The 16,834-nt window shown below is 37.6% G+C and overlaps 1 protein-coding gene and 1 long non-coding RNA gene across 5 annotated transcripts in view; one reads left to right on the top strand and one right to left on the bottom strand.

The window, feature by feature from the left end:
* The window catches only part of GRM5 (glutamate receptor, metabotropic 5), a 254,953-nt gene that overhangs the window by 14,336 nt on the left and 223,783 nt on the right, over positions 1-16,834 (bottom strand). For 3 of the 4 annotated variants that reach the window (XM_015279791.4, NM_204138.2, NM_001397865.1), the window contains 2 exons: positions 15,324-16,263; positions 1,523-1,618 (listed from right to left, as the gene is read on the bottom strand). In XM_015279791.4, coding sequence (XP_015135277.1) covers positions 1,523-1,618; positions 15,324-16,263 — 1,036 coding nt within the window. The remainder of the gene's footprint in view (positions 1-1,522; positions 1,619-15,323; positions 16,264-16,834) is intronic. The other variant, NM_001397866.1, reaches the window with a different exon arrangement.
* LOC121107450 overlaps positions 1-16,834 on the top strand; it is a 24,203-nt gene extending 7,369 nt beyond the window's left edge. Inside the window, exons 2-3 of the long non-coding RNA XR_005841618.1 lie at positions 6,559-13,072; positions 15,362-16,834. This is a non-coding gene — a long non-coding RNA (uncharacterized LOC121107450). The remainder of the gene's footprint in view (positions 1-6,558; positions 13,073-15,361) is intronic.

Genomic DNA, 16,834 nt, shown 5'->3' with positions numbered 1-16,834 from the left:
CAGAGCTGAATACTGTACAACGACATACAGCTGTTTGACATTTACATGTACTTTTCTGCTCTTCAAAATTCTCTTATATAGCAACTCCAGATAGCTTGAAAAGGAAGAATAATTATCACCAAAGGCAATGGAATGTAGGAAAAAGATAAAAATTTGGACATCACACAGACAAGAAACAGAATCCTGGCTGACAAAAAAGTAACAGGTGTGTATACATTTGGTGCACCACTCAGCAACAAGTATTCCTGATGTCACCTAAGTGGCAGAGTCCCCCAGGTGTGTGCTCAGCAGCATTATAGCTGAAAGCCTCTTGTACATGAGTGGATTTCACTACCCAAAGGGGACATAACACAGTGTGAGTGTTTCACTGAACGCCCTCCTGCAGTGATAAAATCCACCTGTGATACAACACTGGGGGAAAGTAAAGGTGCAATTTGGTCATGTTGTGCTCTACGGCTGCATTTACAAGAAACTTACAGGGGATAATAAAGATCTTTTAATAAACAGTAAAGCAAATGTTTCTAACTTGCAGTAGAGTGCAACACTCTAAAATGCTTATTAAGAGTAATTACACTCTTAGATTTTTAACCAACTATGGTACATGGGGCTTATTCATGGATAAATGTATTTTCTGTCCTATGGGAGAACCCAGCATTTGGAAATCTGATTGGATTCAAAATGAGATGAACAATTGAAATATTCAAATATTTCACAGAATTAAAATGAGCCGTTTGAAATATCTCATTCTGAAAACCTAAACCCCAAAAAACAGTCTTTATTAAGACAGTTAATCCCAGGAACACTTAGAAAGGTAGTACACAATACTAGTTAAAACCATAACATTGATACATGTTATGCAATATATAATGTCTGAAACAAAAAGAAATATCTAAACTAGATTCAATGGAGAAAGTTCTAAACAATGGTCTGAGCTCTATTTAAAATGATTTTGAAACCTTTCCTTAAAACTGCTGTGAAATTTAACACTTTTCCACAAGACATTTTGACTGAGAAGAACCAATGATTTCATATTGGAATGTTTTCATTTCTTTCTTTTCTTTTCTTTTTTCTTTTTTTTTCCCCCTATTTTTATACAGTGTTTTGATTAGACACATAAGGTAGCCTCCATTCCCAACGAGCTGTGGAGCTGCTCACTCAGTGTTTGAGTGCTGTCTCTCCTTCCCTGCCCTACTGGGTTAATGTCAGGTGTAAAGTTTCTTCTCCCCAAAGCACCATATTATGACAACATCACACAGGACATGTGGTTTGCATCACTCAAATGAACACAGTGAAGGTTTTTTGTTTGTTTTTTGGTTTTTGGTTTTTTGCTTTTTTGCAGTTAGATGAAACACAGAAATCAGCAGTGGCCATGTGTTTTATTTTAGAGATATATCTTTTTCTAGACATACTACATGGGATGCACAGGAATTACAGAGAGGATCTGGGCTGGCATTGCCCCAGGACTGCTCCTCTTGTTCACAGACATATCACACTGACCTAAGGCCACTTGCCATTGGCTTACCTGGTCATTGTAGCTCTCCCACCATTCCCCATACTCCCTTTTGGGGTGAAACACTCTATTTCCGACTTGTGCGGGGCCAGTCTCCTGCCTTTGTACCTAATAAATCACGACAACAACAGGAGCAAACAGAAAGAAGTGATTGTGTGCTCAGCTTTCTCTGACAGCTGCTGTGCAAAGGGCCATGCACATGAAAGTTACTGTGGCAGCGGTGGGGTACAGTGCAAAGCAGCTGTGGGAGCAGTGGAGTAGCGGCATAAAACCGCAGGACTATGCTCAAGCAAACAGTGCTATGCAGGAGAGGTGCTCACCATTTAGTCATATATATACAAGTAGAATAAATAACACAGTAACCTTTAACGATTTGGGGAGTAAGACCAAAATGTGACGGCCAAACAGTTTAAGCCAAACAACACTATAATTAAGGAGCAGTGAGAAACCAGCTGGTGGTCATGTTCTCAATCCTTCATCTCTTTCTCTGATACTCCACATCTGTAACACTTGACTTGTTCCTCAGCTTGCCAAAGCAAGCACCAACATTGTTAGCCACTTCAGTAAAATTTGGTTGAGCTCACTGTTCATGTCTTGAAAGGGCCCTTTTCTCTCCATTCACAATAAAAATGAATTGTGGGGATGTAAACATGAAGTCAAGTGGAAGTAATCCCAATGCTAGAGCCCAGTGCAGTACTGTGAATGTCTTAAATACCATACCTGGAACTTGGATAAAAAATTACTTGGATAAACAGTTTATTACTTGAGGATTTAACTAATCCCCTGACAGGATATCAGGATAAGGCCTGGTCACCTCTAAACACTTATGTGGGATGTGAGCTTTGCAGAGGTCTTATGCTGGCTCTCTTCCCAGTGATGACTTATGCCCTAATTGTGCAAATTCCTGTCTGCGTGTTGAAATATCTATTCAAATGCTTGAATAAAATTTGCGCAAAATGCCTGCAGCAGATCATTTCTCACATGCTTGCTTGTGATATTCCATTCCTATGTACTCTAAGATGCATCATTGATATTTAACAAAATTCTGTAGGAGAAATCTGTTTATTTTAACACTGCATGACAGACTAAATGGATTGTTTATTGCTTGTCCTTTAACCTGAACAAGATAGAAAAATATGCCTCGAAGACAACAACCCTGCAAAAGAGAAATAACTTGAGTGAACACAAAGTAAGGTGTAACTTTGGATGTAGTTGTAGTAGATCCTCAGAGGTAGTGCAGTTGTATAAATAACTGAGGAAGAAGCTTAGTGAACCTTAGAGTGAACTGGAGACAGTAAAATGAGATGTGCTCAGTGCATAGGACTCTTTTCATGTACGAATTATAGCCTTACTGAAAGAAGGAACAACGGGAGCTTTGCAGACTGGCTACCAAAGCTTTTAAGTCAATCCAGAGGGCGGTATGTGCCATGTTCCCAAACAGGCATGAAGCTCACGCAGGACAAATATGTATTAAATGCAAGTTGATTCCTAGGGCAGAGGAAAAAGCAGAGGGACTTACAGAGTAGATAAATTCTCTGAAAAATACAAAGGAAATCAAACTGGATCATACAAGTTTAGTTGGGGTAGCAAGAGAGAATGAGAAAAGAAAGAAGAATGTGGGGAAATTTCACAGGAAAGAAAATGAGATAAAGCTGGTATGGAGGTGTTAGATGTCAAAGAATGTAGAGTTTAGAGAGAAAACAGTTACTTTTAAATCTGATGACCTGAAAAGACACTTTGTACCCAAGAAGACAGAAGGAGAAAAAGACTAAGAGAAGGAATTTGGACATCCTAAATGCTCACAATAAGTTGAAATCCAAAAAGTAGCCATCAGAAGAAAAGAAAGAGGTAAAGTTGACTTGGCAACTTTGTTCTGAAGAACCCTTGGATAGGATGTGTGTGACACAGATAAAGAAAATGCCCCATTCCCTAGCCATCACTATACATTTCACTGCCCTGCAAGTCAGCAGAAAAGATCTCAGAGAGATTGCTATGAACCTTTCAAGTTTTGCCATTAGAAAAAGCATGCTGCTCCTAGACTGCCCTAGTAGTAACTACTCCATGTAACTACTCCATGGCTATTTATTCAGTGCTAAATATCCCTGTAATTATGACAAGAGTGACGAAGCTTTAATAAACCCTCCTACTGTGGAACATGTATCTAACCTGTGCAGGGTTCTTAGTGTAACCAGGCTGGAAAGGCAAAGGGTTCAGCATAAAAAAAAGGTTTTCAGGATTCAGAATAGGTAAAGGTTATGATTTACCTCAAAATGTCTTGTATTTCAAAAAAGTCAAGACACTTTTCATTCTCTTTGCTGTTAAAACAGAGGATAGCTATAAATTATTTAATATGACAAGAAAATATTAAAAACAAGCTAACAGCAACAACAGCAACAAAAACCAACCAACCCTTAAACTTTTATTTTCAGTTACCATAAAAAATGTTAAGATGACAATAATTTTGCTTTTCACATAACGAATGGAGGAGGCATAAAACAAACAGATTTCTTTCCTTACAATCAGTTCCGTGACTGTGTATTGGTTGGAAAAAAGAGAGAAAACTATGCATCAGCACACAGTGTGACTAAAGTGCATATGTAATGTAAGAGCCAGTGTAACTAAATTCTGTTGAAGGCTTTGAAAAGTTCTGAGTTTATTTTCCAGGCTTTGTTTTTTTTTATTCATTTATTATTTTAGCATCTGTGGGTAAGGAGCTGTAGGCTGATTCATTCCTGGGCTGGGAGAAACCATGTCCGTACGGGGCTTTTCCTATACCAGCAGAAAACACCAACACAACTGCTTAGATTTCAGGAATTATTACATCTTTTTCTTGTTGCCTTCAGCTTCTATGAAAGTACTTTTCATCGACCAAAATTAGTGGATTCTATCAAGGAATAAGGACAGAATCACTCTTAATGACACCAATAACAATCCATTACAATACTTTAGACATCAGTTTTAGATCTCTTCATTTGTAAATCCTTGTTTTTCATTTCCCCTCCACTGATGTTGTGGGCTCCTCTACACACAAGTGCCGATACTCTTCAGATACGGCCTTTTCATATTATGTCTTCACTGTAGAGCGTGGTGCTGGCATCCTGGTGGTTCTGAAGTGACAATAGGCTGAAACCCAGGTGTGGTCACGTTGCCTCCACACCTGCTCTCCTCTCATATCCTTTGAAAGGGTCTTGGAAAGGATCCATTTCATAAAGTGGTACATAACCTAACTAGAGGAAGTTGGTGGACGAGACCTGAAAGAAGTGCCACATCTTAAATTTCTGTATAGTTTGGTCAAAGACTTAACCAAATCATTGAAAAAGTAGTCTAGTCTATGTAGAATGTGAGTGGTAGTAAAATATCTACACTACACTGATAAAGTTTTTTGTTGTTGGTTTTTTTTTTCAGTAAAAACTAAGAAGTTAAACTAAATAACATATATCTTAGGATTTCTTTGATTTTTGAATGCAATGCCAAGCAAATTATGGTTTGTTGTGTAGGAGATGGAGATGTGTCATCAGTTCGGTACTCAGTAATTCAAATGCAACCTCACACTGATATGCAGAAATTTAATTATTTATTGAGTACCAATTGTTACTTGGTACTGCTCAGATCTGAAAGGAGTAGCTTTGATGAACAGGATTCTACTGCAAGGTAAGAGTAGTATCTTCACAAAACTGTACCTTGGTACCTTGCAGGAGCACTGAAAATGACATTTCCATGAGAACACTTAACAGGACAGAGAATATTGAGAAAAATCTGACTGTAGAACAAAGGCTAATCCTGGGGACATAAATTCAGCATTGTACTGACTAATTCCTAAGAGCCTTCTGAGTTAATAAGATTCCAGTTTTTGGCTTGGGATACTGAATGCAGTATTAGATATCTGATATTATTCCCGAATTATGCATTTCCCTGTAAGTTAGCAGTAATCAAAGCAGGAAGCATCCATGGGTTCAATTTCAATGTTCTAATTTTCTCCATTTTGAAACGAAAATAAATAAATCTCTGAAAAGGGTATTTAATGGAGGACAGCAGAGGAAAGAGGAGGAAAGGAGAGGAGAGGGGATTCAGAAAGCTTTATAGTACATTGATGAAATATCATCTCTGCTCTCCATTGCTTTTACTCAACGTGCTTATCTTGGAACTTATCTTTTCCACGTGCTTACGTTTGGAACTTGTACAGTTGTAACACTCAGACAGCTGAGTGTTTCAAAGCTGACCACCTTTCCAGACCCATTTATGTCAAATTTTATGTGCAAATAGAATTTTTCACCCACACAATTACTTGGTCTTGATATTGAGAAATGATGAATACTTTGCATTTCATACGAGCAGTGTTGGGGCTGACCTTTAGACTAAATAAGGCAATATGTGTATGAAGATTTCTGCATAAATGGATAAAGAATGGACTATGAGGAACATTTAGCACTGTTACTGCAGAGACTGTTCTGAACTGCAAATATATTGCATTTTGAAAATCAGTTAGTTATACAAGGCTGGTCATTCTATTTTGATATAGCATTCCATTGCTCTGAATACTTTTAAAGAGGTCTCAGCTAGTTATGGATATTTTTTCCATTTATATCATTGTCAAATTATATATCATTAAGTATGGAAATTTAGAATTGTTTCTTTTTTAAAAATCAGCGTATAAACATTGTTTGCTTAATAGCAAAATTCCATCAAACAAATCCCTTTAAAGCCAAATGCATAATTAATTTCTGCAGTCTTTTTTTTTTTTTTTAATTTTTCTTCTCTTCAAGATGTTTTTTTTTAACATCTTATTCTAATTAAGCAATCATATGCAACCACGACTGGTGGATTAAAATTACATTCTTGATAGCATGATATACGAAGTATTATACTGTATCAAGGGAAGAAGAATAGACGCATAGCACAGTATTGCCAGTATGTTCATCTACCTTTTTCCAAAAGGGGCATGATGCAAAGACTGCTGCAAGGTTTTTGTATGTTACCATCTTGTTTGCACAAAATGTGGTTCTGCCCTGCTTATTCACTATTTTGAATTTCTGTTCTTTCTTTTGCAGGTTTATGTAACTACAGATGCCAACGGAAGGTCTTACTACTTTATTCATTACTTCATTCATTACTTCATTTATTATACTGAAAAGGAAAGTTACACTTCATTTGCTCTGAAGCGTTATAAATGTTAAAAACTTCTTTAGGTTTGTAAAATGGATGGATGGGGCTGTGTCTTGACTTGGCTTTGATTTCAACGTGACATTTTTCTAATTTGTTGACTTATAAGAAAGAGGCTTCTCTTTTCTGATGCTATCCTCTGTATTCCATATGTCATCTGTAGTTATTTTCCTAATGCTTTGCATCTTTGCATCTGGATATTTATTAGATTTTGAACCGTTCCTTTTCTGCTACTTCATTATTGAATTGTGGACTGTAAAATGATTTAATTTTTTGGCAATGTATAATTGTGTCCTAAGTCCTAAACTGCCAGCATTTTGGATAACTACTGCATCATGTAATGCTGTGACCAAAACTACAACAAAGTAAAGGCGTTGTTGGTTTTACATGTTTTAGCAGACCCCTGGCTATATTATAATTCATACAGGCATTTACATAGGAGTAGATTAGCTCATGTCTTGTCTAGACCTTGGAAGGAGACTAGATGTCCTAGTCTTCTTGTCATAGAAACATAAAAGGGCTTGGATTGGAATGGACCTCAAGGATCATCAAGCTCCAATCCCCCCCACCACAGGCAGGGTTGCCAACCTCCACATTTAATTCTAGACTTGTCATATTAAATACAATGCCAGTTCATATCAAAGTATGCTCTGGAAAGAAGCAAAAGTTGGTTTGGTAGAAAAACCTCTTCTCTGACCAGATGGTAGTCTGCAACAGGATTTACATCCTATTGTGTATAGACAGCGGAACACGTGTATATGCATACAAAATTGACATAAGAACATTTGAATGGCTTGTCTGGACACTTTTAGTGTGATGGGTAAAGGAAATACTGATACACTATGTGGTGTCATTTATTTGTCACAGGAATTTCAGGAGAGAGGTTGGAAAATGAAAATCAAGGTAAAAAGGATAGACACTACTGTTAAAAAATAGTAAAATCTACAACCAAACTGCTTGTCCCATCATTATTTTTCCTCTTTTTTTTTTTTTTTTTAATGTTTTACACTAACAAGGTTGCATTTTTTCCATCTAGAGCATATTTGGGCTAGAGTAGACAGGGAACTGTTTACAGTGTAAATTTGATTGAACAGTTCAGCTATAGAATTTGATTCAAAATGATGGAGACACTGTCTTACTCATATAAATAAATCAAAAAATTAAGCTTGAATACATGATCTCAGTCAATGCAGCCAAACAGTTTATATCAATCAATCAGTATTTTAATTAAATTTGAGGGGAAAAATTCAAAACAACAACACTAACACTGCACACATATTAAAATTCATTGTGATCAGGGCAGTCAAGAATATAAATTCATTGTACAGAGGGAATGTTTTTTGCAACAATTCATCAAAATCTTTCATACCTAGGAACTTTCACTGAGTTACATTAAATATTCTTCAGTCATTTCACAATATTTGAAGTTTAATTAATCACAGCATCAAGCTTGTCTGAAAAAACACCAGGAGCAGATTATCCAGAGAAAAATGAAGGACTTAAACAATTCAGTAATCTCACAATCTACATTTTGTAGCATATTAGGTTAAAATAGCTCAGAATGTTTCCCTTGGGAACTGGTTAGTTAATAAATGCAGACTAATCAGTCAAAGGGACTTCCTCTGAAGAATCAAAGACTTTTTCCTGCATGCATCAAAATTCTTTTTTGGCAAGGCCATGAAGCAAACAACTTATATCTTGTATCACTTTTGTTATATTTTTGAATAAGGAAAGTTCTCTTTGAGCCAGACATTCAGCTCATCTCAATTGTTACCTTCTCTAATGGCATTACATCATGTAAGAGATTTACCCCTCCACTTTTTTTTTTCTGCCATTTTATAGTACAAAGTCATCCAAACACTTCTGTGCAATTTGTTTTTCATGGTCCCTTTGAAACAACATCTGTAGAAGTTAATTGTTAATAATGGGGGGATTTTTTTGGTACATGATAATCTCTCAGTGACTTCTTTTGTGTTATGGTAATCTTTGCTTCCCTCTTTGTGTAGGACTTTTACTTTCCACCTTCTACTGATATTTATGATGCTGAGATGAGCAATGGCTAAATGCTGGTTACTTTTAAAGTTCAGAGATGGTGCATGCCATATTTATAATGCAACTTCTTAAGCATGAGTTCTCCTAAATCACTGTTTAACAGTCCCCTATTTAGATGTACCCCATCCCCCAAGAGCTAATATAATTAATTAAGTATTCAAGAAATGATGTGCCTATTCTATAAAACTTCAAGATTTCAAATAACATCACTGCCTCTCTCCACTTAAAATTTTGTTTGTTTGTTTGTTTGTTTTGTTTCAGTGAGATAAAATGAGAACTGTAAAACTCTTTTACTGTAAAGTTAGTATAAAAATTTGATGGATGTTACACTTACAAGACAAAAGAGACCCAGGCTGGTCATTATCTGACATAGATAATCATTGTTCTTTCCACCAGGCTGGAAAATAACTTCCTGCCTTTTCTGATCAGTTGTTTTATACAAGCCAGAATGGCTCCACTGGGCTTCAAGAGGGAAGCAATCCATCCTGGCCTAACTGACAGACTGCTAGTACAGCTTGCTATGAGCAGTGGTATACCTGTCATGAGTTCAACATCATGAGGTTATCACCTCTGCTATACTCCAAAGTTGCAGAATTAACCAGTGCAACCACTTGCACTACTTGCACTAAGTATCACTGCATCCAGCAATTTGGCTGTGAACATTGTTGAGCATGAACCCATAACCCCTATTCTGCTGAAGCACGGTAAGTAAAAAGTTTCTCATATGAGTTTGGAGAAAAACTGTGGCATTCTTTCTATCATTATTCAAAATGTATAAAAGAAATGGCTCATGCTGCATATAAATGAAGACAAAATTGGCACCTGCACTGTAAGAAATGTGTCCGCATAGAATATGCAGCGGCAGGAACTCACAATCAGTATCTTTCTCAATGACAGCAAACTTAAATGCCAGCCAGCTCCAGCTTTCAGCAAACTCCCCCCATCTTTCTTCTACACTGCTGTCTCAGGCTGGTAGGCCTCCTGGTACAACCCTGCCTTCTTTACAGCACTATTTGCTCCATGTCAAATAACCACTTTGTTTCATTACTCAGAATGCTTATCTTCTTGAGGCATAATCTTTCATATTTATGCCAGAATTCCTCATACTGTTATCCATACGCATATTATAATAGCATTTGTTTACAACTTGATGTCTATGACTTCAGTCTATCCATTTATGGGTTGATGGTTGGACTAAATGATCTTAGTAGTCTTTTCCAACCTTAATGATTTTACGATTCTATGACTTGCAGATATGTCCCTCAAACAGTCAGCAATTGCCTCCTGGGCCGTGGAAACTGTATGGACTGTATCTTTGAATCCCTTGGCTCCTAAGAAAACCAATAAAGGACACGTATAGAGCATACATATAGAGCAGAAGTTTATTCCTAGACATTTTTGGCTGGGTCCCTTCTCAGGGTTTTCCTCATTTTTAAATGTAATAGTTGGACCTTTCAGATGTTTCTGTGACAGCTAAGATCGCTTCTCAAGTTAGCTCAAGCCTGAAATTTTTGTTAATTTTTACCTCTATTTGAGAAATTTCAATTCAGGCTTCAGAAATAAAAAATCACTTTGAGATTTTGATGCTGAGATAAAATATGTTGATGTGCAATATAGTATTTTAACTGCAATATTTTTAAACCATGAATTGTAGTTTCTAAGTTAATTCAAGGATATTTGTTTTATTTTTGGATCGAAATATATCCTGTTTAAATTGTAACAAAACAGATATAGCAGCCACAACAGGTAAAAAAAAAGTGAGAAGAGGTAAGGAGGAAAAAAACAGTCACTCCCTGCAGAAAACAAAGTGCATAGCACGATGGTAAACACCTGTTTCCAGAATGCTTCATTATGGCACAGTTTGGGACATTCTGATGTAAATACCAATTATAACAACTGGTGGTCTGAGGCTGAATCCAGTCCAGTGGGAAAGTCTGCCTTGCTCATTGCTTTTTCCGCATGGGAGACAGGAAACTCACAGGTACAACTGTCAACTAGCAATTAAAAAAATCCAGCAGCTCCTTAATTTCTTTCTTTGACCTGTCAGTCTCACTGCAAACATAAACAAATGGGGATGCATACAAACTACAGCTCTAATTCAGGTTGCGTATCAGCAAAAGGCTCCTTGTCAGAGGGCAGTGGGTGTGGAACAGACTCGCCAGGGCAGTGGGCATGGCCCCAAGCTGCTGGTGTTCAAGGATCATCTGGACAACACTCCCAGACATGTGGTCTGATTTTTGAGTGGTCCTGAGTGGAGCCAGGAGTTGGGCTTGATGACCTTTATGGGTCCCTTCTAACTTGGAATATTTTATGATTCTATGATAATCTTCAAGCAGAGAGCCGTACCTCAGGTTTAAAGTGGTGGTTTCTCTTCTTCCAGAACAGCTCTGCTGCCTGCATTCAGGTCATGGCTTTATCTACAAAAGAGCATCAGGTTTCTATTGGCTTTCACTTGTGTTACAGGACAGAGCAGTTCAGAATTTAATGCTCAAGTGACAGAGAAGCCCCTGAAGGTGGGTTGGAGATCTGCGAGAAGCAGCAGCCAAGGGCAGGGAACACTGTGTCATTCATACCCAGCAGTGGGATAACTGGAGACCAGGAGCATGGACTGCATGCACTTTGGAGCAAGCTGAAGAGTAGGGCAAAGAACATTGGTAAGATTGGAAGGACTATTACACAAGCATGGGAGGGACAGAGTGTTTGGGCATTTTAATTAATAATAAAAGGGAAACTTGCCTTTTTGTGGGTTGAGAGAGATGCATGTGCTTAAAGGGACGTTATAAGCTTGGAAAATGAAGTGTCCCTGGCTTGAGCCATTTAAAGACATGTTCCAAAAGAGATAAACACCTACAATGGTTAAATTATTGTGTGTTATTTAGGAGTAAGGTATTGGAAATGGAATGAGACCTTTTAGTGTGCAGCCCTGGCTAGGAATAGCACAATATCTACTCTCATAGCAGAAATGCACCATCTTTATCTTACAGAGTAGTTAGAGAATAAGAAGAGGACAAACAAAGCTCATATTTAAGACTTTTCCAAAAGAGTTCTGCTTCATATGTGATAACAATCCCTGGTACCTTAAAGTAAAATGGAGTTTTGCTCAAATTATTTATGGCCTTCCTAGTCCCTATGAAATTACAGGTAAAACAGCTAAAAGCAGAATGTCCAGACACCTCTCTACAGAGATCAGTGGCTTCCATAGGATCATACAATCATAGAACGGCTTTCGCTGAAAGGGAACTCAAAGGTCACTCAGTTCCAATCCTATGCCATGGGCTAGTTGCCATCCACCAGCTCAGGTTGACCAGGGCCCCATCCAACCTGGCCTTGAGCACCTCCAGGGATGGAGCATTCAAAACCAATTTGGACTACCTGTTCCAGTACCTCACCACTCTCTCGGTGAAAAACTTCTCCCTGCCATCAAATTTAAATCTCATCTGTAAATTTTAAAACTCTACCCCCTTGTCCAGTCATTACCTACCCTTTCACTACAGCTATGTAGTGTTCAGCATGCTCCTTTGTGGTGCCGCTTCTATTGGTGCCCAATTTGAAACAATGCCTGACTTTGAAACACTGGTAGAATATATTTTGTAGGCTAGGGCTGATTCACAATAGCCTACATGAAATGTTTTTAATGAATAACTTTACTCTGCCCTTTAATATATTTTGGTGAAGATACATTCCAACACTCAGCCACAGCTTGTCTGAGCTTTTTTCTTTTCTTTTTTTTTTTTTTTAATTGACGAGCACCCCATGCAAAAAGTCATTTAGGACTCTAACAGATGTACTGCTTTATTTAGGCAAAAACAGTGTTGTTATCTGTCATCTTGCAGCTGATGTGAAAGCTCTGAATGGAGACTTGGCATTATCTGTTTGACAATGATTTGATGCAATTCTACACTGTTATAAATTAGTGTCAAGAAGTAAAATGCTAATGATAGGGGCTCCTTTCTGCACTGTTGATTTAAATAGCATGTTTCTTTAAAACTCAACAGTGACTCATTCTCTCTTAAATAAAACCCCACTGTGCTATTTAAATAATACCATGTAGCTCTACTGCATATTTCCTTTGATTCTGAGCATTTCAGTGTTTACTTGAAAAAGCTATCCAAACAAGATTGTGAACACTGTACTGTATAATACTGTGAAACATATTATTTTGTGCCAATTTTTTTTAATATTCTGTTTTTTAATATTCTATTTTCTCACGCTCTACAGTAAGCAGAAGTGAGGCTGAAAGTGGTTTTCTGTTTTTTTTTTCTTGGAGATGATATCAGATACAGCTGAAGTCCTGAGCAGCATTTTAAATTTATTCAGTACATTCCAGGACTCTGTTTCATTTTCTTTCATGTAAGTAAAGAGACATTGATTAGATAATTTCTCATAATTGATGGAATCAGTTTGATGTCGGACACCCAAATCCTTCAGGCATATACTGGCTAAGCACCGTTAAGTTCATTGGCACCATCACAGTTTAACTAGCTTAGGCATTTTGTTGCAGTTTTGAGTGTTGATAAGTAAGGCTAGCGGCATGAAAGCTTTTCTCCAAGTGTCGGATAAAATGCTCTAGTTTTTTTATATCTAGCTAAATATGCCAATATATCAGCTTTGTGCTGCTTTCTTCATTCTTACACAAATGTATCTGATGCTCTCAATGCTATTTTCAATGCTACTGAAAAATAAGTCACTGTCAACAACCTATTATGTTTTACTAATGAATCTCTTCAGCAGGTGTATTCTACACATTGAGGCATAAAGAAATGGAAACAGAGTCCTCAAAAAGAAGAAAATACATCTGGTCTTTAAGACACTCCATACTCTTCAGAATAAAAAAAATATATTTTAGAGCAATGTTTTTTAAAACTGAACCATAACACATGTCAAACAAATCGTTCCAAAGACCAAGATCCTCCCATTATCTGTAATTTCTTCTTGCCAGGCAAAAAGTTGTGAGATGTCAAATGAGTTCTGAAACTAAAATGAGGGTAGATAAGACTGATCTCAAAGAGGAAAAATGTCATCCTGTTGAGAACACTATGAAGAATGCCTCTTTTACCAGCCCAGAAGTGGTTACAGGGCTCCTAGCTTCAACATCTCAGGTCACACAAGCATACAGAGTCTGTAGAGAGGTACATTTCAGGTACGTGTCCCTTTGAAAGCTGGATTACAGGATTTATCATTTTGAAACAGCATCCTACCCTTTACCCGGAAATGAACTGAAAGATAATGCTGTTCACAGATAGTAAGTATAAGGTATCTTGTAAAAGCCCATCAATTTCTGTATCAATTAAAAATCACTGAAAGAGAATCATGAGTAATAATCCGGCAGAAACAAATAATCATTTTGATATAACCCGTCCTCTGGGTAATAATACCAAAATTCTCCCCTGAATCAAAACTGTGGGTCACAGAGAAATTGAACTACAGATTGCCCTTGTTCCATGCAAACTTCAGTGTGAACAATGACATGACAAGAAATATTCATATTATCAATCATAAAATTCATGTGTTTCAGTGAGGAGGGAAATATAGCTACCTGTCACTTCTAGGTGAGGCATATTGAGCTGAGGAATGATAAGATTTCTTTTCTGCACTTCTTCTGCATTCATGCAGGCAGAATTCCGTGTTTATGCTATTAACTAAATAACCTCAAATCACCCTCATCACCCCCATATCAAAAGTGTAAGAGATCAAAAGATGCAAATGAATCACTGGCTTGGATGCACTCCTGCACAGTCTGTCTATGAGTCTGGACTGTATTTCCACTTTAGAGTTTTCCTTTCCCCTTGGTGTTCACTGACTGTAATTTTTATGCAATGAACATACAAGCTGTCATCACGATCACTGAATTCACGTGTTTTTGTGGAAAGAAACAAAGAAATAGCTCACAAGGGGGTATCTGGTTGATGGCAGGAAGAGTAAGTAGCAAAAGTTGGGCCAGTGAGCAACTGACTTTGATGGAGTTAGGAAGATGAATATAGAAAAAGATATCAAGATAGGTAAAGAAGAGAAGATAGGTAAAGACAAAGAGAAAGAAGTCAGGGAGAGATAACAGAAGAAAGGAAAATCAAGTAATAGAAAAGGCATAACAGAAGAGTCACATGAGACAAATCCTCAAATGCCTGAGTGGCCACTCACAATGCCACTTGTGCTGGCTACTCCACCTTGATTTTGTAGCATTAGCAGCCACTCTGTTGTATTCCTGCTGTGACTAGAGAAAAAATACAGTGACTGTGCAATTCATTCAAGTGTAAGAGCTTGCAAATGAGTGCATTAAGGACAAGGCAATTAGTAATATTTCTTGTTTTTTTCTCCCTCCTAAGATCTTGCTTCCCTTCCTGCAAGAAGCGTACAATTGACAAAGCCAATGCTTCCATCTCTGTGATTGTTTGTCCATTGCTCTGCATCCTACTTTTGCACAACATTTTGACTAAATCATACCTGTAACTGTTATAGATGTGGGAAAGAGGACTTTTCCTCTCCCAGTGGAGTGGCAAAGGGAATTAATATGTCTCCCTCTGTCCTTTCATTATCAGCATTATTACTCAACCCTCAGAAAAACATAATAACTTCCCCACACTCACACATTAGCAGACTTTACCTAAGTGTTTCACCAGATGATCCCCTTCTTTTCCACAGGTTCACCAGGCTGCTTGAGCGGCTCGCAGCCGAAGATGATTTTCCATCCCCTACATGCATGCGGACCACAGTCGAAGTGGTGAATGCGCTGCGTACGTTCCTTTCAGGCTTAGCAAGGATGATGTAGACCTTGGGCACAAACATACAACCAAGGGCCACCGTGGCACTCAGACTCACTGAGAAACACATGGTGATTATCTTGTAGTTGCTTCCAAAATATATTGGCACAAAAGCCAGCCAAATGATGCAGGTGGTATACATTGTAAAGGCAATATACTTTGCTTCATTGAAATTAGCTGGGACATTTCTTGTCTTAAATGCATAAAAGGTGCAACTCAAAATTAATAATCCATTGTATCCAAGGGGGGTTACAACACCCAAGTTGGTGGTGTTACAAATCAAGTAGACCTCTCGGATGCTTGGGTAATCATGCATTATATCAGGTGGCTCCATTATAAAGAGGGCCACAATTATGCCTAATTGTATACATATCAAGATAAATGCAATAACAAGTTGGGCACAGGCACTCATGAATCTAGGTTTCTTTGTACAAATTTTCTTCTTGCTGCCAGCCAGGATTCTTGCAATGCGGTTAGTTTTAGTTACTAGAGCAGAATAACTCATAGCTGGGGAGAGACCGATGCCAATTCGTTGAAGATAGCAGTAAATCTGTTGAGGTTTTGCGATGAGACAGAAAGTGCACAAGTAACCCAAGCAGATGCCAGCTAGAATGATGTAGCAAAGTTCTCGGCTGGAAGATTTGACCACTGGAGTATCGCGGTACATTATGAATATAGCCGTAACAAACAAGGTTGCCAGCAGACCCAGGCACGCAAAAACAACTGCTGCAATTGGTTCAGGATCACCCCATCTGAGATACTGGACTGGGATGAGGTCACAACCTACAGGGAACAACAACAACAACAAAAAAAGTAAATTGAAGCATGTAGGAGTTAGATTCTTTAATGATAATGTTATAGATTGCCCTGATTTTTCTCTTATTCTCTCTTTCATGAAGTTGCTGTTACCATCAATGTAAGCTAGTATTATGTTGATATAATGGCATACTAAATATTTTTCAGTGACAGCTTATTTCAATAACACACTTTATCTGTTTGGAGTCTAACAGTGTAACATTATGACTGAAAAAATGTCCAAACAAATTAAGAAGTCACCTCTCATCACAGTGGAATTTACCTTTTTTTTTTTTTTTTTTTAATTTAGTAATTTAAGGACAAATTTCATTATCAAGTTGCATTGCTTTGATGTGAAATGTTCAGAAGTTGTTTGTATAGCATATGTCCTTTGAGGCATCAATGATATAGTAACATACACTAACAATGAAGTATATTGGTACTTGTTTAATGACTATGCAGATATTCTAGCTATCAAGAAAAAGAGTACTCTTTTCTCATACAGAATACTTTTTTTCCAGCAAGATTTTTCTGGGATTAAAGATGCAGATGATATGTA

Source organism: Gallus gallus, chromosome 1 (assembly GCF_016699485.2).
Source record: "Gallus gallus isolate bGalGal1 chromosome 1, bGalGal1.mat.broiler.GRCg7b, whole genome shotgun sequence".
Taxonomy (NCBI): domain Eukaryota; kingdom Metazoa; phylum Chordata; class Aves; order Galliformes; family Phasianidae; genus Gallus; species Gallus gallus.
The sequence above is the reverse complement of the archived record's forward strand: the minus strand, read 5'-3'. Positions and strand labels throughout refer to the sequence as shown.